The sequence below is a fragment of the Amblyraja radiata genome, chromosome 39 (genome assembly GCF_010909765.2).
Source record: "Amblyraja radiata isolate CabotCenter1 chromosome 39, sAmbRad1.1.pri, whole genome shotgun sequence".
NCBI lineage: Eukaryota > Metazoa > Chordata > Chondrichthyes > Rajiformes > Rajidae > Amblyraja > Amblyraja radiata.
This window is the reverse complement of record NC_045994.1, coordinates 10,065,891-10,093,849: the sequence shown is the minus strand read 5'-3', so window position 1 is coordinate 10,093,849 and position 27,959 is coordinate 10,065,891. Positions and strand designations below refer to the sequence as shown.

Sequence of the window (27,959 nt, the reverse complement as noted above, 5' to 3'; positions counted from 1 at the left end):
TGAGCAGCACCGAGTAAACTGAACCTGCAAAATCAATCCCAAACATGGGTGTAGATTTACAGTAAATTTATACTGCAGCTTGATGTCCAAGCTGAGAAGCTGTAATATGAGACATGGGGTTACTATGTATTTACATCAGCAGCATATAAGTTTATCAAAAGCAAGGTCTTTTCCACCCCAACATCCCCCCCCCCCCCCCCCCCCAGCGTTTAACTAAAGCATATATTCCACGGCAAACTTGGAATTACAGTGGAATTCCAAAAGTGGTGCTAAAATAAATGGCTAGTAATGGAGTCCTTTCCAATGAAACTACAATTGTGTTTGTGCAAACCCTCTGGGACATTGAACTGATATAATACATGTAATATGACAGTGAATCAATTTTTAAAATGAGCTTTAGTCAGGGAATATGTGAAAGAACAGTGCACTGGCATTATGTCAATGCCATGTCAGGCACTGCATCTGTTATGTTTAATTATAATTGAATTCTCCAGAATGCTGAGTATCATGTTTCTGAAAATTATGAAGTCCATTTTCAAAAATGTTCAATAGTGGAACGTGTTTAGATGAAGAAAATCGAAGAGGTCAAATTTCACAGTTTTTAATTATGTTTTTTTTGTTACTTTGAAAGAATCTTTTCATAGAGTCATACAGCAAGAAAACGGGCCCTTCAGCCCAACTTGCCCATGCCGACCAAAATGCCCCATCTTCACTCGTCAGACCTGCCTGCATTTGGCCCATATCCCTCTAAACCATTCCTATCCTTTTGCCCTGAGGTTAAAGTGTTTTAAAGGGGTAATTAAATATGATGATTTTACGGGGTAGACTTGCATGGAGAAATTAGTTTTTGTAAGCATCATGTAAGATTTTATAATGTTTTACTAATCATTTGCTGTATATCCTCCTTCTGCTTCCCCGCCCTGTACTTGCCACTGCTGAACCTTGCTCAGACTCTCTCACTGGAGAGGACTCCATTCTTGACTACTCTCTCCTCTCTAACCCGGTGACTGAAATTATTGATGAATTTTCTCCTGTAGTTCCATCTGGGCAGGTTAAGCAAGGTAAGTGTCCTGTGTCCAGTTACAATCGTTTCCTTTTAGTGGTAATTCTCAGCATTGATTCTTTTTCTTGCGAATATATTATTTTCCATTCTTTTGCTTGCCCTCCACTCCATGGTTTTATTTTACTCTTAACACATTTATATTTAAAAAAATGTTTCCAAGTACACTTTCCTATTTTAGTATTGAAAAGTAATTTTAATTTTAAAAGACATTGGGACAAAATGCTTAAAATTCCACAATAGAAACTCTAAACAAAATTAAAGCTAATGTTCAACTATTGGTTTGTGAGAGAAAAACAAGGTGTTTCTATGGTTACCAAGTTATTGATTTAAAATGAGAGTTGTGTTTTTGCCATAGTTTTTTAAGCTTAAGTGATTTTTATTTGTCGCTCACAGCTGTCAAAGAAAGGCTGCATTGAATGTGTTAGTGGGTGGGCTTTTATTCATTATTATTTTAATCATAAAACAGCCGTACATTATAGTTTGAATTGAAAGGAGCACTTTTCACAAGATAGATTTGTTTCCTATTGGTGCATTCTCTATGGACCTGTGTGCAGATGGATTTTTGGATTTTCTGCACTGAATTCTTTAATAGGATCGTGTGGCCCATAATAGTTGATAGCTAAAATCAGATATTGTTCTATCAATTCTACATTTCTCATCCATGCAAAATGATCAATTTGATTCTAGACACTTTGATTTTAAATCTTGCTGAAAATGGTTGAATAAAATTGGCTCAAAATTCAACTGGACCTGTTTGCCATTCGATTTGTGTAAATTTCTGTTGTTTAGTTTATTATTGTTACATGTACCGAGGTAGAGTTCAAAGCTTTTTGTTGCGTGCTATCCAGCCAGCAAAAATATTACACATGATTACAATCAAGCCATCCGCTGTGTACAGATACAGGATAAAGGGTATAACGTTTAGCGCAAGGTAGTCCAATACAATCCGATTCAAGATAGTTTGAATGTCTCCAATGAGGTAGATGGAAGGTGAGGATCTCTCTCTCTAGCTGGTCATTTGTCTTATAACAGCTGGGAAGCAATCTGGAGGTATGTGTTTTCAAACTTCTGTACATCTTGCCAGATGGGAGAGGGACGAAGAGGGAGACTGGCACTTGATTATGCTGGTGGCCTTGCCGAGGCAGCGTGAAGTGTAGATGGAGTCAATGGATAAGAGGTTACGTCGACAACTTTCTGCAATTTCTTGCGGCATTGAATAGAGCTGTTCACAAACCATGCTATGATGTATCCAGATAAAATGCTTCCTTAGGCTCATCTGTGGAAGTTGGTGAGCATTGTTGGGGCCAAGCTGAACTTCCAAAGCTTTCTAAGGAAGTAGAGCTGTTTGTGTGCTTTCTTGGCCATCTCTTCGGTATGGCCGGTCCAAACCAAATTGCTGGTGATATTTATTATTAATAATCTGAAGCTTTTAACCATCTCTACTTTGGCGCCCTCAATGTTTCAAAGGTTTCAACGGTCTTTTATTGTCACATGTACCAATTAAGGTACAATGATATGCAAATTACCATACAGCCATACGAGAAAAAAAAAGCGACAACTACATAAATGTTAACACAAACATCCACCACAGCGGATTCCCTACATTCCCCACTGTGATGGAAGGCAAAAAAGTCCAATCTTCCTCTTTATTCTCCCGCTGTCGCGGCGATCGAAGCTCCCGCAGCCAGCAGTCGAATGTGTGCCTGAATGTGTCAATCCTGAAGTCAATCACAATATCCTTTATCTTACTCCATAGTTGGTTCACAGTATTGGGTTGAGCATGGGGGCGGCATGGCGGCGTAGAGGTAGAGTTGCTGCCTTACAGCGCCAGAGACCCGGCTTCGATCCTGACTATGGATGCTTGTCTGTAAGGAGTTTGTACGTTCTCCCCGTGACCTGCGTGGGTTTTCTCTGGGATCTCCGGTTTCCTCCCACGCTCCAAAAAGACGTACAGGTTTATAGGTTAATTGGCTTGGTATAATTGTAAATTGTCCCCAGTGTGTGCAGGATAGCGTTGATGTGCGCTGGTCGGCATGGACCAACTTGTTGGCAACAAGGTACACAAAAAAGCTGGAGTTCCTCAGTGGGTGCAGCAGCATCTATGGAGCAAAGGAAAAAGGCAACGTTTCGGCCCGAAACATTGCCTTTTTCCTTCGCTCCATAGATGCTGCTGCACCCGCTGAGTTTCTCCAGCTTTTTTGTGTACCTTCGATTTTCCAGCATCTGCAATTCCTTCTTAAACACTTTGTTGGCAACAAGTTCTGGTCCAGTATTTTAATGAATTATTTTCCTTCCCCCACTTTGGATTACTACAGTGTGTTGGTGAATAAACATGCAAGATGTTGTGTTCTCCTGTTACATGAGTTAAGGAGATATTTTAGAAACTGCAATATTCAACGGGTTAAGTGGCAGTCTAGCATAGAGTTCGAGAGAAGGTTGTTCCTGATATTCACCTGTGTGCCTTGTATCTTGAAGTCAGACATTTTTAAAAGAAAGGTGGAAAATAAAGCTGTAGTGTTTATTAAAGTGAAGTTGTTTGTTGCTCATTGCATGAGGTGGAGGCATGAGAGAGAGAGAGGGAGAAAGTTAAACAAAACTGTCATGCAAATTTGGTACTTGTCAAGAAATTAGTTATCAAATCATTGACCCTCAAGGTTCTGAAAAACAGATAAGCATATAACATAGAAATGCAACTTTTGATTGGTGCATTGTTTTTGGCATATTCTACACTGTCCTGTTCATTGTCACATGGTTGGCTCAAATTGATCAAAAGTTTATATATAAATGGTAAAATATCCTGAACTAACTTTGCTCAACTTAATCCTGCATTCTGTTTATATTTAACTTTTCTTTCACAAAAATCTTGCTTCTTATTATCAATGCTTCCCTTTTACATGCTGCAGAGGATACTAACCTCATCTCAGACTTTGATCTTTCTATTAAAAATGACAAAGTGGAAGATGATGAATTTGACCCCATTCCTGTGTTGTCAAAAAATTCACAAGGTAAGGATTTGAATGAAACATTTGCTGTTGTCTGACCCTCCCCCTTTTTTGATATTTCGTGCACTTTCCACAAAACCATCATTGGAAGAAAATAATGCAAGCTTTGCTTTAGTAGTTCTAATCTTCGTGAATTCACATATAAATCACACATTCCTCTTCCACAGCTATAACTACACAAATGTTTAAGTCTTAATCGTGCAACTTTGCCATTTTATAGCTTGGAAACAGGCTCTTCGTCCCACTTTAGTTCTTATTGAAAATCAAGCAATAAAACTAATCTTGTCCGAATAACTTCCTCAAAATTTGTACAAATCCCATTTTTATTCGCCCCATGTTCCCCTCAACTGGCTCCAGATTCTGCTCATCACACCAGGGATTTATATAGCATTTTTTTTTCAGCCTTGGGATGTCCCAAAATTCTATGCAGTCTATTCAAACTAAGAGTTGGCTTTTCCTCTTCCCACCTCCTATTGAAGGGACGAGTGGTGAAAGGTATACAATCATACAATAATAATTCATTAACACAAAGAGAATATGTATTTGCGGCAGGGTGGTTGGGGAAAATGTGACAACAATTACACTAAAGTGGGGCGTAGCAAAAGAAGTTTGTGGATATTTCTGGCTGGAGCCATTGAATTAAATTCAGAGTAATTTTAACGGTAGAGAAGGAGACCAGTCAGCTGTTTTGAGTCCATGGCAAATTGGCAACTATTAGAAAGATGACCGCAGCTGGTCACATTCCCCTGACTTTCAAAAGTGCAAGTTATGAAGTAAAGGAACGACCACAAACAGGTAGTTCAGTCGATCTGTTGTCTTTGCTTATGATCATTGAGGAATAAGCATTGGTTTGGGTATTTTAAGAACTTGCCTGCTGTTTGAATGGCTAAAAAGATACTTTAATGCCGTGGCAAATAGAAAAATATGGACTCAGTTTCACCTTAGATTCAAATAAAAGTGTGCCCACAGTGCTGCACTTGTTCAGTATTGTATTGAAGTATTTGTCAAGGTAATGCACTAGGCTGTAAGATTAGGGTTATAGCACAGAACATAGAACAGTACAGCACAGGAACAGGTCCTTCGACCCACAATGTTTGTGCCAAACATGATGCCTAGTTAAACTAATCTCATCTGCCTGTACACGATCCATGTCCCTTTATTCCCTGCACTTCCATGCGCTTATCCAAATGCCACTATTTCATTAGTATCCACCACCACCCCTGACAGTGCATTCCAGACTCCCACCACTCTCTATGTTTAAAAAAAAACTTGCCTGGCCCAACTCCATTAAACTTTCCCTCACTCACCTTCTAGCTATACCCTCTACTGTTGAACATTTCCACCCTAGGGAAAAAGGTTCTGACTATCTACCCTATCTATGCCTCTCATAATTGTATATTCTTCTATCAAGTCTTATAATGCACAATTTTCTAATGGCTGGGAATGCCATGTAATTCATTTTTTCCCATATTCAGAAAGTTGTCTTATTTAAAATTGTTATATAGAACATATAATTAGAAAGGATAATTTTCCCCAGGAGATAGTCACATTAACATTGAGTTAGTCCACCCCTCCAGCTGGCTCCCTTTCCCACATTCACTGTCATTGTTGTTGTTTCTAAGCTGATTATAATGTCGTTCCACCACTACATCCACGACCACCAATCCGTCATTTTGTTGATGTATTATGATCTTTAACTCGACCAGAACAAATAGTTTTAAGGTCAAAGTGACCCAAACACTTCCGAAACAAGAATATTGAGTATCTTGGGTGAGAAAAAGCAGCTAAATGCAAAGAAAGCCAGCTGGTTTCGGAAACTGGCTCTTCCACAGATGCACCCAAGCTGTTGAAAGTAAATGCTGTCGCTTTAGAAAGGAGATGACGCATCTTTAGAAAAGAGGTGAGGAGGAATTTCTTTATCTGGAGACTGGTGAACCTGTGACATTCATTGCCACATACGTTAGTGGAGGCCGAGCCTTTGGGTATTTTTAAAGCAGGGATTGATAGGCTCTTGAACAGTAAGGGTGTCAAAGATTATGGGGAGATGGCAGGAGAATGGGGTTGAGAGGGAAAGATGCTATAATTGAATGGCGGTGCACTTGATGGGTCGAATGGCCTAATTCTGTACCTATGACATGAACATGAAGATACTGTTATAGTCTGAGCTTGAATGTGGAATATGTTGCTATAATTAAATATTCGATGCCTGCGGTGTCAAAGCAGAGCAAAGGCACATAAGTGCTGGCTTCTTCTTTGAACAGCACCGAGAAACGGTAAAACTTCCCTTTTTACTATAGCAACAAATTCATTTCATTGGACTTTGAATGAATGAATAATCTACCAATATTTTATGCAGAGCAAGCAGGCGAGGGTGTAAATAAATCAGCCTTATTATTAAAACTTGGTTGTATTAGGGCAGGTACTTAAATAGGAAAGGCACAGTGAGATACAGGCATAATGCATTCAAATGAGATTAGCGTAGAAAGGCATCACAGTTGGCAAAAGCAAGGTGGGCCAATAGGGCCTATTCCAGCACAGTAAAATTCGACGATTTTAACTGTAAAAAGCCATTTCGTTGGCTACAAAACCCTTTGGGACATTTTGAGGTTGTTTAAAATGCAATATGAACATGAGTCATTTTGGAAATACAGAATTAGAGGAGGCAGCATGAATCTTGCATCCTCTCAAACCGAATAGGAATGGTAATATCGTCACGCATTTGAAGATATTACTTTGAGTTCAGTACAATTATATTTTTTTCAATCTTTGTATTGAGAGTTAAGTTTAACTGCAATTAAGTTTGATGTCACAGCTTTGCACATTTCCAGCCTATTCTAAGCTAACATTGTTTTTCTAGCAGTATAAATTTACTCAGCAGTCAAATCTACTTTGAAATAATCCATGCATAAAATTATTTCCCCAAAATTTGCTTTTCTAAAGCCTTCCCCATGCTCGTGGCCATTTTTTAAAATCTTCCAGAGCAGGTGTCTTAAATTTATGTGAAGTTTGAAAATAATTTCTGTGCACATTTGGAAAAACACATCATTTGCATCAGAGACTATGTGTATGATGCAGTCCTTAGCCCAAATGCGTAATTGAAAATACACTCTGAATGCTTATACTCAGAACATAGCTTCCAGTGGACATGCTATATAATACCACGGGCTGATGTAACTGTATCACATTTCGAATTACAAAGAAAAGCTTGCATTGTAAAAATAGGTCTGTTGTAGCACAATAAGGAAGGATCAAATTTGTGATTTTTTAAAAAGTAATTTTTGAAAATATTGTTGCCCCCCCCCCTTTGTCTAACCCATAATACAAACAAATGCCCTTGAATAATAGCATAGAAGGCCAAATAAAATCTCTAGAAATTTATATCGCCTTTTTCACTCATGTACTGTCTTACACCTGTGATTATGTAACCCAGTGCTTCTTGACATAAATCAATTTGTGTTACCCTTCCAGGTGGCCATTCTAGAAACAACAGTGGGAGCTCTGAATCCAGTCTTCCCAACTTAGCTAGGTCTTTACTGCTTGTGGATCAACTGATAGACCTGTAGGATGGCCCAGCAAGCACGTTAAATTCAGCAGCCCTCTGCACCGCCATTTGCATCTCCCTCTGGATTGTCCATGCAATCTGTGACAAGGTTTCATTGACTGAGGAAATAGGTTGCATTTTCATTTTGCTATCTTGCCATTGTGTCCTGTCTAATAAGCATGACCTTTCTGACATTTTCTTTCATCTTTGAAATTGATATAATTTTGCCATTTTAGCAAAAGTACGGTCATATTGATTATTAAGATTGTGTCCTTTTCAAAGTAAATTCTGCAAAATCCTAGAAAGGGTAGATAGGCATTAATTAATTTAACAGAATTCAGTGTACAAAACTGAAACAATAGTGCATTATGTCCTGATCCCAACTTTTAAACAAACTTGGTTTTGCTTTTTCATACCGTTAAATTATTTATTTTCATGGAAAAATTAGTGGGGTATTTACTAGCAAAATCAATAGATCTTTTTGGAATGCTTTCTCTTAACAGGTCAAGTCAATGACGGTATTGTTGGATACAGGAATGTCATTTATATGGTTTCTGTATCGAACTGCAAGTTTTGAACAGTACATGTCGAAAACTAACAGTGTTAGAGTGAGTGATTGATGTACAATTACTAATGTCAGTATATTGTTGAGTGTGTCCCTGCTTTGATGAAATTATTAGGCACTTGACACTATTAGCCCTTCCACGGACAAAATCTGTGGATTTAGTCAGGTCAAAAAAAACTCTGAAATATATTAACCCTATAAGGTGGAAGTAGCTGTGATATGGGCAAATCTGGACTTGATGTATGTTGAAATTCTCAAAGTCCAATCTACCCATCCTTGTATTACATAGAAAGATTACAATCCACACCGCCTCACCGAGGAAGTTGAAAAATCTTTTTGATGCAATTAAAACAAAATTATAACAAAGAGCTGCCAAATAAGAATTGTTGATGTAGTGGTGGAGGTTGATTTCTGCAGAGTGTAGGGGCACATTGTGAAATTTGGATCTAAATAACTACCCAGTGGATTATATTTCTTAATACAAATTGGAATCTTATGAAGAAATAGGATTTTAATAATAGTCAAGAATTTTGGTTGCTGCCCTCCTTCCTTGCATTCTTATCTCAAATGCCATGTAGTGTTTTGTGACTTGCATGGAGTATTCCAAAACGCTGTGCCCTTTGTCCCCCCTGTCATCAAATGCAGGTGAGACTTTTGGCCTTTGAAGTTCCATTAAATCTAAATATAGATCTAAATAAAAATAAGTTATTGAGTAATTCTGTAAATTAAGTGGTTTAAAATGAAGCAGTGTCAGCATATAGCCAACTGTGTTGAGGCAAGCTGTGCCTTGTTATCCAAAACTGATGTAATCTTGTAAATGTTGACACTGTTCAAAATTATGATGATTCAATGATCAAATTCACTATCACACAGTGCCTCTACAGATCTGTGGAGTTCAAAGGTCTTTTATTGTCACGTGTACCAATTAAGGTACAGTTTTATCTCTCATCAGTGTTATTGTGTGTTAGGAGGAGGACCAGGATTTCTGTTTGAAGTAATATTGGGTTCTTTCCTCAGTGTGTACAATGAGAAGTTTGGTCCTGATAAATTGTCCAATTTTCCTTCCTGGACGCCTAGTTACCTCATAGAACTGTACGATCCCTCTTTAATTTTGGTGGCTCTTTTGTGAAAGATTGGTGCAGTAACTCCAGAGTTTCCAAGTGCCAGACACCAGAGCAGTAAGACAAGATTTTTACCTTTCACCTGCTTATATACCCTGGGCACAGATTGGAGATTCAGTGTTAACAGTACCTTTTACGTTAGTCACTGTCGAAGTATCTCGTTATGAACTGTTCTCCAGCTCTGATTTTATAAGCGGGAAGGATTGATGTTAAAGTTTGAATTAGTACTGTATTGGCTTACTATTGTCATGTATACCGAGATACAGTGAAAAACTTTGCCCATGGTCCAAGCAAATCAAACCAGACATGAATACATCAGGTCGTACAAATGAGGAAAATAAACAAGATTTCAGCATAGAGTATTGCAGCTATAGATAAAGTGCACATCTTTTTGAAAAGTGCAAGGGCTGTAATGAGATAGATTGAAACATTGAGAACTCAGCCCTAACAAATGAGAGGTCTATTCAAGTTTGATAACAGCAAAAGAAGCTGTTCTTGAATATGGCATTTTCAAGCTTTAGTATCTTCTGCCTGATGGGAGAGGGAATAAGAGGGAATGACGGGGGTGTGAGCGTTCCTATCTATGAGTACTGTGTTTACAGACATATTATGCTGCTGCAAGTAAGAATTTAGTCGTTCTGTTTTTGGTACATATGTCAATTTAAACCAACTCTTGGCTGCTTTCAAGGCAAAAGCAGGAAGTAATGAAAGATGTGAGATAGAACACATAACAAACTCAGTTGTCAAAGTCAACCAAGGTCATTGAAGGTAGTTGTCATTGAAGGGTTTAAGATGAGGCCATCTTGAGAGAAAATTTGTGATTTGAGTGGATGAAAATGGAACTGATCATCAAGATTGGATGAAATGAAAACTTAAAATTATTTTTAAAGAAATATGAGGAATGAAATATAATTTTGGGCATAACCTACAGATTATTCATTCATGTACAGAAATGCTCTTATTAGTTCATGCACTGTGTTTTCTATCAAATATTACTGTATCATAGAATGGTTACAATATGGAAGGAAACTATTTGACATGCCATTCAGGTTCTATGCAAGAACAGTTCCACAAGTCTAATTTCCACATCCTCTCCCAACAGCCTCCAAAATCTTTTGTTTTTGGATACTTATCCAGTCTGTTTGACTCTACTTAGTAGTGGCAGTAGTTTCAAATGTAATGTATTCTAAATCCAAACCACATGCTATATATATATTTTAATCCTCATGTCACTGTCCGTTTCTTTGACAATCAGCGTCTTTCGGTGTTCCCCAGTTTTTTACCCCTTTGCCAATGAGAACAGTTTATTTTCCTTGATTCAGTCTACAGCTTTCAAGGTGGTAATTACCTGTACCACGTCTCGTAAGTATCCTCCCCTTTTTCATGTAGACTGCTCCATCGTTAAGATAAGCAAAACACAACGTACTGGAGGAACTCAGAGGTCTTCCAACACTTTGTGTTTTGCTCAGAATACCAGCATCTGCAGTTTCTTTAATCCCCATCTTCATTATGTCTTTCATGCCGAGAATCAGCTTGGTTAATCTGTCCTCCATCCTCTCTCTGAAACTTTCTCACCTGACACCAGGAATTCAATATAGTACTCCAATTGTAGCCACACATGGTTCATTATGCCTTTCTTGTTCTTTGACTCCATTGCTGATTTGTATAAAGCCCAGGATGGACATAGAACATAGATCAGTTAAAAAATAACCACTGGATCTGTAAAATTGCAATATAACATCAAACAGTTCAGCACAAGAGCAGTCCCTTCGACCCACAATGTCTGTGCTGAACATGTTGCCAAGAACAGCACTTATTTATCTGTACATAACTCATATCTGTCCATTGTCTGCTTATCCATATGCCTCTCTAAAAATCTTTTAAATGTATCAGCTTCAACCAACACGTCAGCACGTTCCAGGCACCCTCTGTGTGTAAAAAAAAACCTTATCCTTTAAACGTTGCCCATCTCATCCTAAAGCTATGCCCTTTAGTATTTTATTTTTCCATCCTGGGAAAAAGGTTCTGACTGTCTACCCCATCTATGCCTCTCGTGATTTTATATATCTTGTATAATTTTGACCACCTTCTTAATGTAACTTCATTTTCAGTGAAGGATGCACATAGTCTCCCCCCTCCCCCTTCAGATGGCTCTGTTCTTGTGCTCTTTTAAAATTGTACACCCTCTCCTTCCTACCAAAATATAACTTCATATTTCTCGCCATTTGATTTCATTTGTCTCCTGTTTGCACATTGTACCAGCTGTCTAATCTCCTTGATCTTCCTTGAAGTAGTGTCGGTGAAATTATGTTGAAAGCAAAAGATGAATGGAAAAGCTTGAAGGGAGGTTTCATTACTGTAGTTGGCGGTGTTTGGAAGATTTAATAGGCGATCATGTTGAGACATCCAATGTAAGAATAGAATCTAATAATCAGTAGTCAAAGCAATAGAGTTCCCAATTTCCTTGTGTTCCACTTCACTAGCTTCCACTTTCAAAAGATCATACTTCATGATATTGTCACCTCCAGTATAATACATTGCTTAGTGCGCTTTCTTTGGAAGACTGAAGAGCTGAAACCTTTTCTCTTGCCGTGAACATTTTCCCCATTTTTTTGTTTCAGTGTGAGGTTTGGAAGGACGTGATTTTCTTATTCCTGATGTCTGTCCTTTACCCTATAAATTACTTTACCTGCTCATCCACCCGGTTCAAACCTAACAGGGATATAGCTTCAGAGTGATCTTGGTCCATACTAATGACCCTGATGGTTGGACAATCAGCCACTTAAGGGCCTGTCCCACTTAGGCAATTTTTTAACGCGACTACAGGCGACTAAGCTGTCGCTGGGGTGTTGCCTGTATGGTCGTGAGTAGTCTCCTCAGTCGCCCAAACAGTCGTAGCGTCTTTCTGGCCGCCGCAGGAGTTTCAACATGTTGAAAAATCACAAAGGATGCCGTTGTGGCCCATTACCAGTTCAATGCCTCAGTTTTGTCCTTGGAATCTTGGCTCTCCCAGTGGGATTATGATCAACACCTCTATTTAAAAAGATGGAACATGTTGCATCCCAATAAACCAACTTGAATTTCTGTCAGTAATTTAGTGCAACGGAAGTGACATGTTGAAATGAAATTTTAAAAATTGTAGCAGCATATAAGTGTTCAGAGAAAAATAAAAATCGCCCTTAAGTTTAACCTTAAGTGTCTCAACCCGAAATGTCACCTATTCCTTTTCTCTGTTTAACCCACTGAGATACTCTAGCTCTTTGTGTCTAGGATTCTAGGTTTGTTTTGGCTTCCTTTGTCATTACCAACAAGTACATTGTGTTCAAGATTGGAAATGGCAGAAAAGGTCCAATTATTTTCCTTTCTCCAATAGGGATGTTTATCATTGATAACCTATATAAATCATTTTTTGACCTAGGTAAATCACAATATACTTAAAAAATAATGGGATCACTGATGATTATCAATAGCAATCCACCTCTCATAAAACAGGTGAGGAAATAAAAGTATGTGGCTGTTCAGTTTAGCCACTGGAGGAGCCTTGTTGATGATAATTGAGCTGTTTTGTTGACATTTGTATTGTCATCTGGGAGTTCAGAAATGTAAATGCCTGACTTTTATGCTAGTCTCTGGTTAATACAAGTCTGTAGCTGTGGATTTCATTACACTTCCTGTGGCTGCTTAAATGTGAAAATGTGGCAGGAACTTTGCTGTGAGAACTCATGCATTTTCATGCAACCCCTTAAGTGGAAGTGCCTATCTGTGAAAGTTGATTTTTTTTTTTACGTCAATTCTCATATTCCTCAGATTGTTATTGTCAATTAAAAATCATTTTAAGCACAATTTTCATCATTAAAGTGGGGCCAACAATTTTTTATTTATGCCCCCCCCCCCCCCTTGTTTGCCCAATTCCAGCTGGTTCAAAATTGTCCGCATGGCTTTAATAGCTGTTATTGTATGAAATGTGTTTGAAGCAATGAAAAATGGATTCTGAAAGAATAGCCTGGTGTAAGTTTGTGTTGGCACCGTTTCGTAATCCTGCACACACAGTAACTTCGAAGGGTCCTCTAGAGGATACCATAATATAAGAGAAAATAAGAGAATGTGATAGATGTGATGGAAACACAAGGCACTGCAGTTGCTGGTTACTAAAGAAGGACACAAAGTGCTGGGGTAATTCAGTGGGTTCAGTGGCAGCATCGCTGAAGAATATGGATAGGTGACATTTTGGGATCACCTATCTATGTTTGCAAGGTATTACAGGTAATCTGGGAAGATGCACAGGAATCCACTAGTACGAAGGAGAGCTTTCATTGATGGCTTTGTATAATAGCACATACAAATTGGCAGACAGAGCCAGACCATTGTATAAACCTACTAAAATAAACCTATCCTGCCCTTACCCACTGTTCCTGACACCCTTGAGTGATAAACAACTGTTCAAAGAGATAATATGTACTTAAATATTTACTCATCTACAATAGGACACAACACTGGTTCCAGTCACAACCTATAGAGGGAACAGAGTTGTCCATTACTAAATTTGCACAGTTTGTGTGTTTCCTTTCCAGTCTCCTCTCCAATCTTTCAAACTGGAATCCTCCATAATTTGGCACAAAATCTATCCCTTTCACGACTGACTAAACCTCTTATTAGTTGATGTATAAGCCTTTGCTTGACAAGAAGTAGATCCAGTTCTTTTAATCCGTTTCTTTATGGGAGGAATCATTTCTTCAGACTGTATTATGAACTTTTAGCCAGCTCCTTGATGTGAGGGGACCAGAGATGTATTAGAAGCTCACTGTATTTGATGCATTTAACCAAAGATCTGCACAATGACAAAATGGTGTCCTTCATCAGTTATAAATATCGCTGTTGCATTGTTTGCATTTGCCACCGATTCTCTATTAATTGTGAACATTCAATGCTTTGTGCAAATAACACAGGCATAATTTTTTCCGAAACTCCCTGGTCAACTCGTCCCTTCCCACCCAAACTACCCCCTCCCCGGGTACTTTCCCTTGCAACCGCAGGAGATGCAACACCTGTCCTTTTACCTCCCCCCTCAACTCTGTCTGAGGACCCAAACAGTCTTTCCAGATGAGGCAGAGGTTCTCTTGCACCTCATCCAATCTCATCTACTGTGTCCGCTGTTCCAGGTGTCAACTTCTCTACATCGGTGAGGCCAAGTGCCAACTCGGCGATCGTTTCGCTGAACACCTCCGCTCAGTCCATCTTAACCTACCTGATCTCCCGGTGGCTCAGCACTTCAACTCCCCCTTCCATTCCCAATCGGACCTTTCTGCCCTGGGTCTCCTTCATTGTCAGAGTGAGTCCAAGCGCAAATTGGAGGAACAGCACCTCATATTTCGCTTGGGTAGTTTACACCCTAGCAGTATGAACACTGACTTGTCTAACTTCAGCCCTTGCTTGCTCTCTCCATCCCCTCCCCCTTCCCAGTTCTCCCACTAGTCTTACTGTCTCCAACTATATTCTATCTTTGGAGACACCCTCCCCTGACGTCAGCCTGAAGAAGGGTCTCGACCCGAAACGTCACCCATTCTTTCTCCAGAGATCCTGCCTGACCCGCTGAGTTACTCCAGCATTTTGTGTCTACCTTTCATTTCCTCTTAGTTCCTTTCAGGATGAATTCATGTTGTGGCAATGTTCTGAGGTGATTCGACCACACTCGACATTACATTTACCTCGGCCAAATGTCATTTACCTTTCTGTGACCTAATAAAGTGGTGAGCTTAATTTGTTTGGTTTAGATTTTGCTCTTCTTTTATCTCAAACTTATCAAATAAACCAATTGTACTGGCACCAACCCTTGGGGACATCCTCTTTAACATTTTGGCCATTGCCTAAACGAGTATAAAAGTTCCAACTCATTCAACAAGGCTCCAGTTAATTAAATAACCTTATGCGAGGCTTCATGAAAGTTTCAGTGCTTAATGTCTTACAAGATTTTACTTCATGAATTAACCAAACAACTTCTTTAAAAAATATATTTTGTGTTCATAAGACAAAACCTTTTCCAGAATAGTCTCCAATGGGTTCCTCTCCAAATAATGTGCAAGGGCATCTCTTGGCTTTGCCAATTGGTCATGTAGTATAAGACTATTTATATGTATTATTTGAGGATGATGACGGGAGTGTGTCTTTCCTGATGTTCTCGTATATATTTAAAAAATGACCAGACCAAGGTAGCTAATAGCATATTATAGCAAGACTTCCTGCTGACCATCCCCATTTACCTATGTATTGTACACTGCATATAATATACACAGTGTATTATCTACCACTAGGGAACAATAGATAAGTGTCGTGTTCATGAATGGTATACTCCACATGTGTGTTGTTTGTGCCGATTTGAAATTCAAAAATAAATTTAGCAATGAATGCTCCCTGGCAGATGTATGACTTCCTCTCCAGTATTGGATTTTAATGTTTTCACTCATAGCATTTGCTTCCTTCAACTGTCCTTCCCACCCACCTCTTTACTCGGCTTTGGCCAACCCAATTGGATGACTGAGATATGTGTAAACTTATATAATACGTGACTATATTTTCAGCATTTGCAAGCAGTGAAATAAATGTTATCAAAATCTATAAATAGATTACATTAGATTAATTTATTGTCTCATACACCAAGGTGCAATATAATCCCTTGTTTGCATGAAGCTCATAGAGTAAAAAGTATACATGGTAATGATAGATATAACAATAAATAAAATGAAATAAATGCAAAACAGCAGAATAGTGCAATCTGAATTAATGCAAAAAAACACTAAAGTGCAATAATGGAATAACACAATTTAGGTGGATTTAAGAGTAATAGTATGTGAGCAGCACCCCCCGGGAAGCGGGTGTATAATATTTAATTAGTGCAGGAGTCTGACAGCAGTGGAGAGAGAAGATGTTCTGGGTGTCTGTGCTCTCAAGCTCCTGTATTGTCTCCCAGGTAGTTGAGAGAAAGGGTAATGGGCAGGGTAATAGGCATCTTCTATGTTATACTCCACCACTTACTTCATACCAATTGTAATATATGGTGTTTTCTGTCTGCTAAAATGTAATTAGTTGGGGTTTTTTTAAAGTAGCATGGAAAACATGTATTCCCAACAGTACTGTCAAAGTGGCATACAAAGCAAAATGTAAGTTGAATATAACAGTGGCTTATGTCATTTGAACAATGCTTTGACAGGGTAGGCGGTGTAGCTGAAATGTATGAAAATGGCTTCTGTACCTTCACACTTCATACAGTCAGAATCTTCAAAGCTTGCTTGCCCTTGCAATGCACCAAATGATGCATTTGTCAGATCAGGCCGATAATGTTGGTTTACAGCACTGCTCCACAATATGCATGCTGACCTATGTATTGGCACTGTTAAATTAGGTGATAGTGGATTAGATCCACAATGTGTTATGTGGAGCAAAGTCTTGCATTGGTCCTGACACAGATAGATTTTCCCCTGGCCTCATTGATATGAACAGCAGCCAAATCACTGGCCACTCAACTGCTATCTGTTTGAACATCCCATGTGCCAATCTCTGCTGCTGCAAGTGTAAATTTGTTTAAATTCCAGACCATGAACCAGTGCATACATATTTCTGTTTTCTCCTATGCAATGCATTACATCTCACCAGCTCCCTTATCCAGCTGTAGGGAACGAGCTGCAAAGGAAACAGGGTGTTGCTCAAAATCTCACTGTTGGCCGGTCCACAGAGCAATGCTGATATTGGCACACCACTGAGTTCCTACCAGCTGGCACAATAAATTCCAAAACAGCCCACCACATTAAAATGACAGGAACTTGGAGATCACAATATGTATCTGTGGAAAGTATGTTGCACATTTGATCTCTCTCAATTTGAAAAGCCTCGTGAGACAGAGCTTTCCTGTACTGAAAAATTCCTGAAGTATGAGTTTCTTATGTGACAGTATCCAGATAGCTTAATTCTATAGCTATAAAGCTTTTTTTTTCAGTTCAGAATACGTTCATGCCATTTGATGTTTGCATTCTTTTGTTTTAACAAATAATGACATTTGCTGCTCTATTATTTACATTCCTTCAAACCCTGCACTAAGCTGCATTTCTCTTGTAACCAATAATGTGCATCTTGTTGTAACCTAAAGTCTTATCTATGTAACCTGTACTTATATCCATGTTCTTTTTGCTTCCAACAGAACTAATTTTGCTTTTCTGATTCCCAATTGAAATAATGTACATGTGAACTGCCTGTAAAAATGCTGTCTCTTCACTCTAAAGGTTGATGTGTCGCCAACCTATGCAACCTGTATTACTGTAGTTTCTAATCATTGTGGATTATCAAGTAGGTTTCTTAAAGATCAGTCTTTTCTCCCTCTTTGGTTTTATATTCATACGAGTAAAAATATACAATTGTGAGTTGTTATTCCAGCTGCAGTATTGTGCAATTCTAGTGTAATGTGATGTCTGTTGTTACATGCACCTTTCAGAACCAAGGGAGGTGCTGTGGTTTAATTAACTTTTTAAAAAGGTTTCATTTAAAGGATCTACTGAGATCAGTGCAAGTACCAAACTCTACACTGGTTTTGTAACAAAACTAGGACAGCAATTATATAACTGCTTCAAGAGGCTTTGATTTGCTTTGATTTTACTGTGATTTTCAAAGCTTCAGTATCTCTCTTGCTCTCTCATTCTCTCGCTCATTCTCTCTCTCTTGTTCTCTCTCTCTCTCCTCTTGTTCTCTCTCTCGGTGTCTCTCTCTCTTGCTCTCTCTCACTCTCTCAGCCCTCTTGTTCTCTCTCTCTCACTCCTCTCTCTCTCATGGTCTCCTGCTCGCTCACCCTTTTGCTCACCCTCTCGCTCACACTCTCCCCTTGCACACCTATACACATAACGTACACACTTGTTGACACGGACTGTGTTTCATTTCCCTTTCACCACATGGAACACTGCGTCCATATCAGACATTTAGAGTGCACCTGCTTTATTTTGTTATTTTTTCCCTCTGAGGGTTTGTTTCTGTTTTAATGCTGCCTAAGTGTGTAAGTTATCACACATGGTGTGACACTGCCAGGCAAAATTCCCGTCCTGTGTTAAATATATTTCCAGAAGTCGCAGAGGCGCAACATGTAACATGCAATCTCACCCCCGCCCCTCCCAACTTCCCAGATTTCATCGCGGCCTTCTGGCCAAAGCGCAACTTTGCTGTAAAAACTCAAGGCTTGTGCAAACCCCCCTGAAGGAGAGATACTCCAGCTTCTAGTTTCTGCAATCAGAACACATATTGGCATGCTTCTCAGTAGTTTGCATTAAATGGTGCAGAAGAGTGAATGTTTGCAGCATTATTGAGCAGAGTAAAGCTACAAATCAGAGTATTTTTGTACAGATTCTAGTGTCTAAAGGGGGGTCTTGCTGATGACGACGTTGTATCTATACTTCACAGTGTAATGTATCCAAGTGATTCATTTTCCCAATAAATAATGTTTGATGCATATATCTTAAAATAAATCTTGTATGTGTTTTAATCTCCTTTGGTTTTGTTGCTGATGCCCCCTGCTGCTGAAGTTCCTGATATGTCTGTGCTTGCATGCTCAATTTATGGGACAAGCTGGCAATAATGAGACTTGAAATATTGACACTGTCGTCAGAAGCGATAGACTAGTTTAGTTTACTGCCACATGTACCGAGGTACAGTGGAAGGCTTTTTATTGCCTGCTAACTAGTCAGCGGAAAAATCTATACACAATTACAATCGAGCCGTCCACAGTGTACAGATACATGAAAAAGGGAATAAAGTCCAGACTATTTTGGTTCAGTCACTTGGGTGGAGAAAGATAAAACCCCAGTACTTGGTGGTACAGAGTTGAAGGGTGCATGTGCATTAGCGAGACCTAGTTAACAGCAAATAGTTTAATTTACAATCGTAGCTTACCCCTTACTTGGTAGAAGTGCAAAGCAGAGCTAGGTTCTTGGTACAGAATGAACTGCAATCACTGTCAAAGTACCCTTTAAAGTTATCATAACCACACAAAGATTTGGAAGACGGGACACAATTCTGAGAACCATCTTTCAATCTGGATAGATAAGTTAAATATACCTCCATTAGCTTGCAGTTAAGACTCAAAATAAAAAGATCTGGCATCGCACCCTTTTTTCTCACCACCTTGTATCATGGTACAAAATTTAGTGATAGACAAATCCCAGTTAAAGATGCTGGGAAGATACTGCTAGAAATGTCACAGTAGTACAGTTCTTGGAATATTCTCGATGGTTGAGTTAAACCGGGTATCAAAAGAGACTGCTTTATATTAAATCTCTGCTGAGCTGATTGAGAGTGGCTGACACTGAGCAAACTAGGGAGAGGAGGTGTGGTGACAGGTGGGGATCTAGAGCTAATAAATCACATCTTATTAACATTGGATTTGTACAGAAATGTAAGAGATGGAATCATTTTTATTTTTAGAAAAGAAAAAGTGTGTTTTAAAATTGATGGAATTTGAGGCACAAATGATATTGGGGGAAATCCTTGCACAAAATCAGAAAAGGAGAAATGAAGCTAACTAATTTGTTTCTAAACTGTACTAAACTCTGTCTGAACTTTTCTGCAAATGCAACTGGAGGTTGGCAGAAATGGCATTTTAAAACATAATGGTACTTCTGCTAAGGTAAGAAATTTTTCAGTGTTTCTCTAGAGCCTTAATATATAAAAATTGTTCCCATTTGTTACATATTAGATTGACAATTCTGGTTCCAATAAGGCTAGTTATTATTGTGGCATGTACGCTTACCTCGTAGACATTCCTTGCTGTTTACATCTGCTGCAGATGATGCACTGAATCAGCTATTGGTGAGATTTATGTTTTAAAAGTTCAATACGTGGATTAAGTCGATAAGCTTGAATTTTAATTTTAATCTACAAGGGTTTTTTCACTGAGACTTTGCACTTGCCAGCAATATTATTTGGGATTTAAAGTGTTCTGTTTACTGAAATATGAAATTCATAAGCTGGAAAGAACTTTAAGGCTTGCTTATAATGTTATAGACCAGGGGTTCCCAACCTTTTTCGTCCCGTTTACCCCTGGCAACTTTAATCGCACGTAGCAATGTTATTTCACTTATTTATGAACAATTAATGATGAACAGATAACGGGTATACCAAAACCAAACACAGTCAGTCAATGAAAAAAGTACAAATCCAGAATCAACAAATGTACCCCCTGGGTAGGTGAAATTTACCCCAGGTTGGGAACCCTTGTTATAGACCTTCTTCAATGTCTTGGATGAGGTCTTGCACTCATCACACAGTGGACATGAATCTGCATGCTTTATGAACTGTCTCAATCATTGTGTTGTGAACCACATTCATTTATATTTTTTCATAGATTGTAGCCACTTCCACAGTAACATAATGCATAAAATTGCATCCCATTAGGAGCAATTTTAAATTGACCTGGTTTATAAGCCGAGTAATAGATTGCTTGAAAAGTTTAAGAGCTACAGGACCGATGAGTCAAATTTTATTCCACCCAAAAAGTGTGAAGTATAATTGGTAAAATGAGGCACACTGATTTCATGTTGTGAATCGGCTAAATTTAAAGCATTTTCACCACGTGTCAGCATTAACTGGATGCAACGAGAATAGCAAATGCTGGATGTGCGGAGCAGACCTGCCAGCATCGAAGAGAAAAGGGAATAATTTCCTGTTTCAAATGTCAGGATTGCTGCACAGTCTGCAACCAGTTTTGTTAGCCAGTTTTAACATCAGCTCACCCATCCCCACCCCATTCCCACCTCCAAAACTTGCCAAGTTCAATATCAGGTGATGAACGACTTGTGCATTTCAAACATTTTCTTTCAGTTGCCAGCATTCATTTTCCTTTTCATGTGGACTTGACTATCTCCTGGGATGACATTCTCCAGAGTGACAGGTTAATATCAATAAAATATGCCCAGTAGCTTTGCTAACTCCTACTATCACGAGTGGGGCAGCAAAGTGGCGCAGCAGTAAAGTTGCTGGCTTGCCAAACCAGCAACCCAGGTTCAATCCTGAGCATGGGTGCTGTCTGCACGGAGTTTGTATGTTCTCCCGGTGACCGTGTGGGTTTTCTCCGGGTGCTCCGGTTTTGTCCGAGATTCTAAAGACGCACAGGTTTGTAGGTTAATTGGATTTGGTAAAATTGTAAATTGTCCCTAGTATGTAGGATAGTGGTAGAGTACGCGGTGATCACTGGTCTGTGTGGACTCAGATGGGCTGAAGGACCTGTTTCCGTGCTGTATCTCTAATGACTAAAGTCTAATAGTCTAAAGATAACAAGGTTATGCCTGAGGTGTGAAACAAGCTGCAAAAGGTGCGGATATATGTGTCTCCACCACGGCAGCGAATGCCACTCCTTTGATAATACACCAACTTTGCAAAAAAAAGAAACAAGGAACTGCAGAGGCTGTTTTTCAAAAAAAGGACAAAAAGGTGTTGTAGTAACTCAGCAGGTCAGGCAGCATCTCTGAAGAATGTAGATAGGTGAATTTTCAGGTCTGGACCCTTCTTCAGACTGATTCAGACAAAAAAAATCTACTCAGCCATTCTCATTCCCAATTGTCGCTTAATGGACGTCAATTAGGCAGAGGAGATTAGTGTAACCTGTCATCATGTTCAGTACAGACTGTGGGCGGGAGGGCCTGTTCCTGTTCTATGTTCCACGTAAATTGTTTGTGACCACTTCCAACTAGCTGCTGTTAGTAACCAAAGGTGGAAGCGCCTTGAGGAAGGAGCAGAGGAATGGGGCAGGTTCAATTGCTCAGTTATGAGCTGATTACATTGTCCTCCTGCGCTTTCCCTTGCAATGTTGTCATTTGTTACAAAATACCAGCTGACCCTTTAGTTCCCAGTGCTTTAACAATAGGCAATGGCTTGTTGATGGAAGGGTAGAGCAGTATTTGCAGCGGATCGCTGCTGGGAAGTGATGTTGTCATACTGCATAAAACAGGGCCGGCTCACCAAGTCAACATTAACCATCAAGAACAGAATTACACTAATCCCATTACTCTCTCCGACTCCCATGAGAATATGCGACTTATTAACTGTTAAGCATTTAATTGTAGGATTATCTCTTGGTTGTTTCTTATTTCCATATGTATGATCTACTGACCAACATCCTATTGTAATGCTAGAAATTCAGTTTATGGCAATTCTGCAGCGATCATGTTTACAGAATCGGCGAAACAAACTTAAAATGCTGTCGTTAAAATTATGAAATAAAGTGGGAAATGGGTTGGAAAACAGACCAGTCTCTGAAACTATTCCAAAAAAAAAGTGCTGGAGCAATTCAGCGGGTCAGGCAGCAACCCTGGAGAACATGGATATGTGACGTTTCGAGTCAGGACCCTTCTTCAGACTCTGAAATTATTCTGCTGGCTTTTGGTCCTCCTTGATCAGTGTTTTGGTCTTCCCTGCTGTTAGGTCGTCTCCATTGTTTAGTTGATCTGGCATTGCCTTTTGCAGACAGCAGGCAATCTGTTTCCCTGATGGTGTCTGAAGAAGGGTTCCCACCCGAAACATCACCTATTCCTTTTCTCCTGAGATGCTGCCTGTCCCACTGAGTTACTCTTGCATTTTGTGTCTATCTTTGGTATCAACCAGCATCTGCAGTTCTTTCTTACACAACAGTTTCCCTCATTGTTCAATTAACCTAGAATCCCAATTCAGTTTTCACGGGTCTTTAATTCACTCTGAAATGCTTGTTGGGGATTCCGTCATCATTCAATTACCCTACAATCTGTGTAAAAAAGCTATGCTCTCCGATTTTAATTAACAGGAGCTTCTGGAGCATATATCTAAAGAGTCCTGCAGCTACTAGATTTTACATGCAGTACTTAGATTGCACACTAAGCCTTTGATGTTGTACGCACAAGACGCCCTACCTTTGAAATGCTTAATTCCTTGTTACTGCTGAGGCCCTTGCTGTGCATTGGTTACTGTGGCTGTTTACGTGTAGCATGACAATCTCCATGTTTCCATAGAAAAAGCAATTGGTGGTCTGACGATATGCTATTGCAATATGGCTGCACTTTGGAATCTTTTTACCTTGCTCCTTATCTTCTGAACTCTTTCTGTGCCATCTTTTGAAAAGCAAAGAGCCAAAGCAAAACAAAGCACACCCTCAGATATTTGAAAATTTAAAATAGTGCGATTGATATTCCATTAAATCCCTTTTGTATTTAACTAGCATTGCTTTTACAGCAAGGCTTGTTCAATATTGATTTGTAAAAGAGGAGAACTGTTGAGTACGGAGCAAAAGTGGCCTAATTAATTAAGGAGGCAAAGTTTTGAAAGAAATAACTTTGGAGAGATTCTATGGAAATGCTTTGGGGTGGAAGTTCTGAGCATCAATTGCAATGGAAAAGGAGCAACACTAAGACACCCTTGGCTTTCAAAGTACAGCAGACTGTTTTGGTTTGTCTCTGATTGCTTCTGCCTGTCACCATTTCTGTGTTCATCATGCAGATTGTGAGAGAACATTTGGGTGAAATTGTTGAGTTTCAAGTGGACTTCCTTGGAACATCAACACAGTTGTTTAGATTTGCCTTGTTCACGTCCTACCATTCGAAGCACATGCCCCAAGTGCCTTAAGGAAACCGGGCTTTCACTGGACTGAAAGGAATATTTTGAGTGGGTGAAAGTCAAATGTGCACTGTGGCGGCAGGGTCCAGAGTCTTGCTAAACATCATAGGATTTAATCAGGGTCTTATGCAAACTCACTCCACCACTAAATCAATGTATGGTACCAGTGGAGTTTGGGGAGTGCAGCATCATTGACGGATGAGATTAATTTGACTTTTGTTTTATTCCAGATTTCCCCATGGACACATCTGGCCATTCTGTGGAGCAGTTCCGATCATCTGCCAATAATGTTCCTCTTTTCTCTGAGTCTGGTGAGTCAAAGGGACCCGATGCCGAGAGAGTGAATTGGCCGAACCGTTCGTGTCCTTCCAGCTGTGGTTCAATGCACAGCAGCGACGAAGAATGCATTGAGGACCTCCTGGACAGCAGCGGCCACCGACCTCTACTGTTGGATTCTGAAGATGACGAGGATCCCAATAAGCCCTCGAGTTCAGTGTGCCGTTTGGGGGAGGCGGCAGAAATACAACCTAGCCTCGACGGTTCAGTTGGAGCAGACGTGCTGGCACAGACATCCAAGCTCCACGTAGAGAAGAGTGTAGAGACGACCCACGAGGCAGATGTCTTCTCTGCCGCTCCCTTCAGGAACGCGAGGGGCACTGAAACGGCGCAGGGTGCCGTGAATGTTTTTACCAAGGCTCCGTTTAAAATAAAAGCAAATGCTGCTAGAAATCTAACTGAGGAGATGGATGTCTTCACAAGGGCACCGTTTTCAAAAAAGAAAACACTGGCAACGTTGGAAGAGACGGCTCTGTACCCTCCTGTCCCGGAAGCCCCAGAAAAAATAGCTACTCAATCCCAGTTTGGAAGTGTTGGAGCAGACACTCATCAGATTCTTCAAAGTATGTTCCCTGGTCTTCAAGACTCGAGTGTTGGGTCATCTCACGGAGTCCAGCACAGAGCCGCACCTTTCGTGGCCGCTGGCCAGCAAGATTCCAAGGAAGCAAAGTCTAACCGAGAAGGAGACCCGATAAAAAGTTTCAATAATTCTCATAACCACCAAATGCAAACCCCCAGCACTTTGCGATCCCAAGAGTCGTTGCTGCCTTCAGGGAACCCCCAAACCTTTCATCCTCAAGCATTATCCAAGTACTCCCGCCACTTCAAAGAGGAGGAGTGGCAGGGTCAGCTACCCAATGCCTATGCAGTCACTCCCGATATGCTGCAAGGGGCACGAGGAGCCACAAACCCTGCCTCTCTGCACTCAAGGACTTCCCAAGTGCAAGGAGCCGATCCATTTGCTGCAGCTCCTTTTCCCACTAAATCCCGAAATCAGAAACCTTGACTTCCAACCTCAATGGAAGTGGGAGTTGGGAGAGGAGTTCTACATGGGAGCGGGATGGACGTGGCAGGGAGCGATGAAGCATCAATTAAAATAGCAGTATCTCACTTTAACGCCTGACCAGTCAAGGCCAATGGGTCTTTTCCTTGTCACTCAGCAATATAGTATCAGCCTGTCAAATTGTCCGATGTCAGCCTTCGACTGTGCAAATAACCCCTGGCATTCGGGTCTGCATGAAGCATTTTCCAAAGTAATGACCACCTTGGAAATGAGACCCGGGCCGTTGACTTGCAAAATGGTTTGGGATTGTGTTATGGATTCTGCCGAAGTGGTTCAGCTTTGCCCAACCTCACAGACGCACAAGAAGATAGGAAGTGCATCACCAGAGCCGGGATCGTTTCTCCTCCTGCTCAGCAGGGATCTGTAAGGTCTCTAGTCTCAGCTACGTTGAATGCCAGAACATACCTCAAGTTGGTAGTAATAGTCAGAAACCGGGATGACCAAAAATCCACCAGAGAAGTGTTGTCCATTGCAGTGTTCAATGATCCCAGCGATTAGTCCCCCTGTTGGTGTGTTTTTATAAAAACTGCATTAAATGTGTAAATTTGAAACATGACCATGCAACACAATTTAATTAAGCTGCCTAATTTGTAAATTGTAAGATAAATGCAATTTAGCAGTGCCTTTTTAAAACTCTTTTATCTTTCCAAGGACTGACAGTGTGCATTGAATTGTGATACTACAATGTCCGGAGAGGCACTTCAGCAACTGCTGCCCTCCAGAAGAGTGGAGTGTGGTTTATACTGTGTGCGGTGTAGCCCTATTTTAATGCACAATGGGCACAAATGAGTGCTGCAATCAGAGAATCCTTTGATTACTGGATAGTTTCAAACAATGATATTCAAGTTGACTCAAGCTTACATGATGCCTTCGTCTGAGTTTGTGAATTATTCCACTGAAGATCCCCCACTTTTGCAGTAGACAAAAATAATCCATGTGGAGGTCTGAATGGATTAATTTGCACCGTGAATTCATATCACGCATGATTAGCAAGATTTCCCAGAATTGGTAGATCATAAGTATTTAATGAAAGAAACACATGACCACTCCATTCAATTGTCAGTGTACAGTACTGTACACCAATCACTCCATTGTTGTCAGTGCAGAACGCTGTACATTGAGAGCAATCTTGAGTTGCACACTTTATTAAAGTGATTTAAACTGCATTTGATGTTAGTTTTATTTTCAATTATGTTATTACGCAAGCCTGCTTGCAATTCGCTGGTGACCATCCCATTGTGCCAAGCAACTAAAACGGTGACTTCCGTCTCAGCACTTGTTTGGGGCAGGAACAGAGAGGGGGGAGCTCACTTGTTGGTGGAAGGAAATAAACTAATGCAAGCTGGCTCAGAAAGGGGAGGGCTGGGCATGGTGCGGGCGAGAGATGATTTTTGCAAACGCCCAGACAAATGCTGGTAGAGCTGCTGCCACAGCGGCAGAGACCCAGGTTTGATCCTGACCTCGGGTGCTGTCTGTGTGGAGTTTGCACTTTCTAACTGTGTGGGTTTCCTCCGGGTGCTCCGTTTTCCTCCCACAGCCCAAAGTCATGTGGGTTTGCAGGTCAATTGCCCTCTGTAAATTGCCCCTCATGTTTAGGGAGTGGAACTAGAGTGATTCATCGAAATTGAAAGGCTAGGAGACCTGTTACCTCTCAAGTGAGTCAGCGATGTCTCTGTCTGCTTGCAACCTAGTGGTGAACAATGTGGTCTCTTCAACCAGGTTTCAATCTCCAAATATCTGTAGAATACTATAAATGGAAAGTGAAAATACTTGAAATAACACCTGAAAATGTTTAAATACACGGCAGGTCAGGCAGCGCCTGAAGAGAGAAAAAGAGGTTGTTATTGTTCCAGGTGAATTTAAATAGAAGTTGGAAAAAATTAGAGAGCAAGTTTTAAGACGCAGGAATAAAGGGAGGACAGAACAAAAGAAAAGTCAACTACATCAGAAGGTAGGATGACAAAATGACAAAAGGGATACTAGTGCAAGGCAATGGGGTAGCAATACAATAAATAAAGAAACCGCTATCTAAACACTAGAGCTTCTAACTTTTGAATTGATCTGAAGAAAATGATTGCCTCGTGTGTTGTGGCTCATAGGATGACTTGAACTTTATATCAACAAGATGTGCCATGTGATTTACCACTCTTTGTATTAAAGTGAAAATTATTGATGTTGAATATATCATTATTGACAGCTCATAAGGATGTTTTAAACTAAATCGGGGCAATGCATGGTGCTTGAATTATTATTTTTAGTGTGGATGACCTCTGCTTTTAAACGATTCCTCCAATTATGATGAACTAGGCATTATTTGATGTCAGACAATTCCAAAATATGTATAATAGTCTATTAAATGGCCCTCAGCTTACTCAATGGATCTAATTAAAGAGAGCAATATTCTCTTTGTGCATTGTGAATATGAATGATTTGAAGTATTATTGCTCAAAACGAGATGATTGGAAAATATAATGCCACGATATTACTTGCAGCGGGGAAAGAAAAAAGAGAATTTGACAATTAGAGAGAGAGAAAAAGCACGGGATATTCTCACAGTTATTCTAACAATAGCTGGCCATTTACGCCACCATTTAACTGGATTTTGGCTGATCTGTATTTTAATTACATCAACTCACCCTGGACCCATAATCCTTAACATTG

The 27,959-nt window shown here is 40.0% G+C and overlaps 1 protein-coding gene across 10 annotated transcripts in view; it reads left to right on the top strand.

The window, feature by feature from the left end:
• The window catches only part of aak1 (AP2 associated kinase 1), a 98,952-nt gene extending 71,474 nt beyond the window's left edge, over positions 1–27,478 (top strand). For 5 of the 10 annotated variants that reach the window (XM_033013778.1, XM_033013775.1, XM_033013772.1 and 2 more), the window contains 3 exons: positions 951–1,061; positions 3,967–4,068; positions 24,130–27,478. In XM_033013778.1, the coding sequence (XP_032869669.1) occupies positions 951–1,061; positions 3,967–4,068; positions 24,130–25,241 (1,325 nt within the window). In that variant the 3' untranslated portion in view covers positions 25,242–27,478. Of the gene's footprint in view, positions 1–950; positions 1,062–3,966; positions 4,069–7,533; positions 12,421–24,129 lie in introns of those variants that run through there. The other 5 variants (XM_033013776.1, XM_033013780.1, XM_033013779.1 and 2 more) reach the window with 3 other exon arrangements.
• Positions 27,479–27,959: the final 481 nt, after the last annotated feature.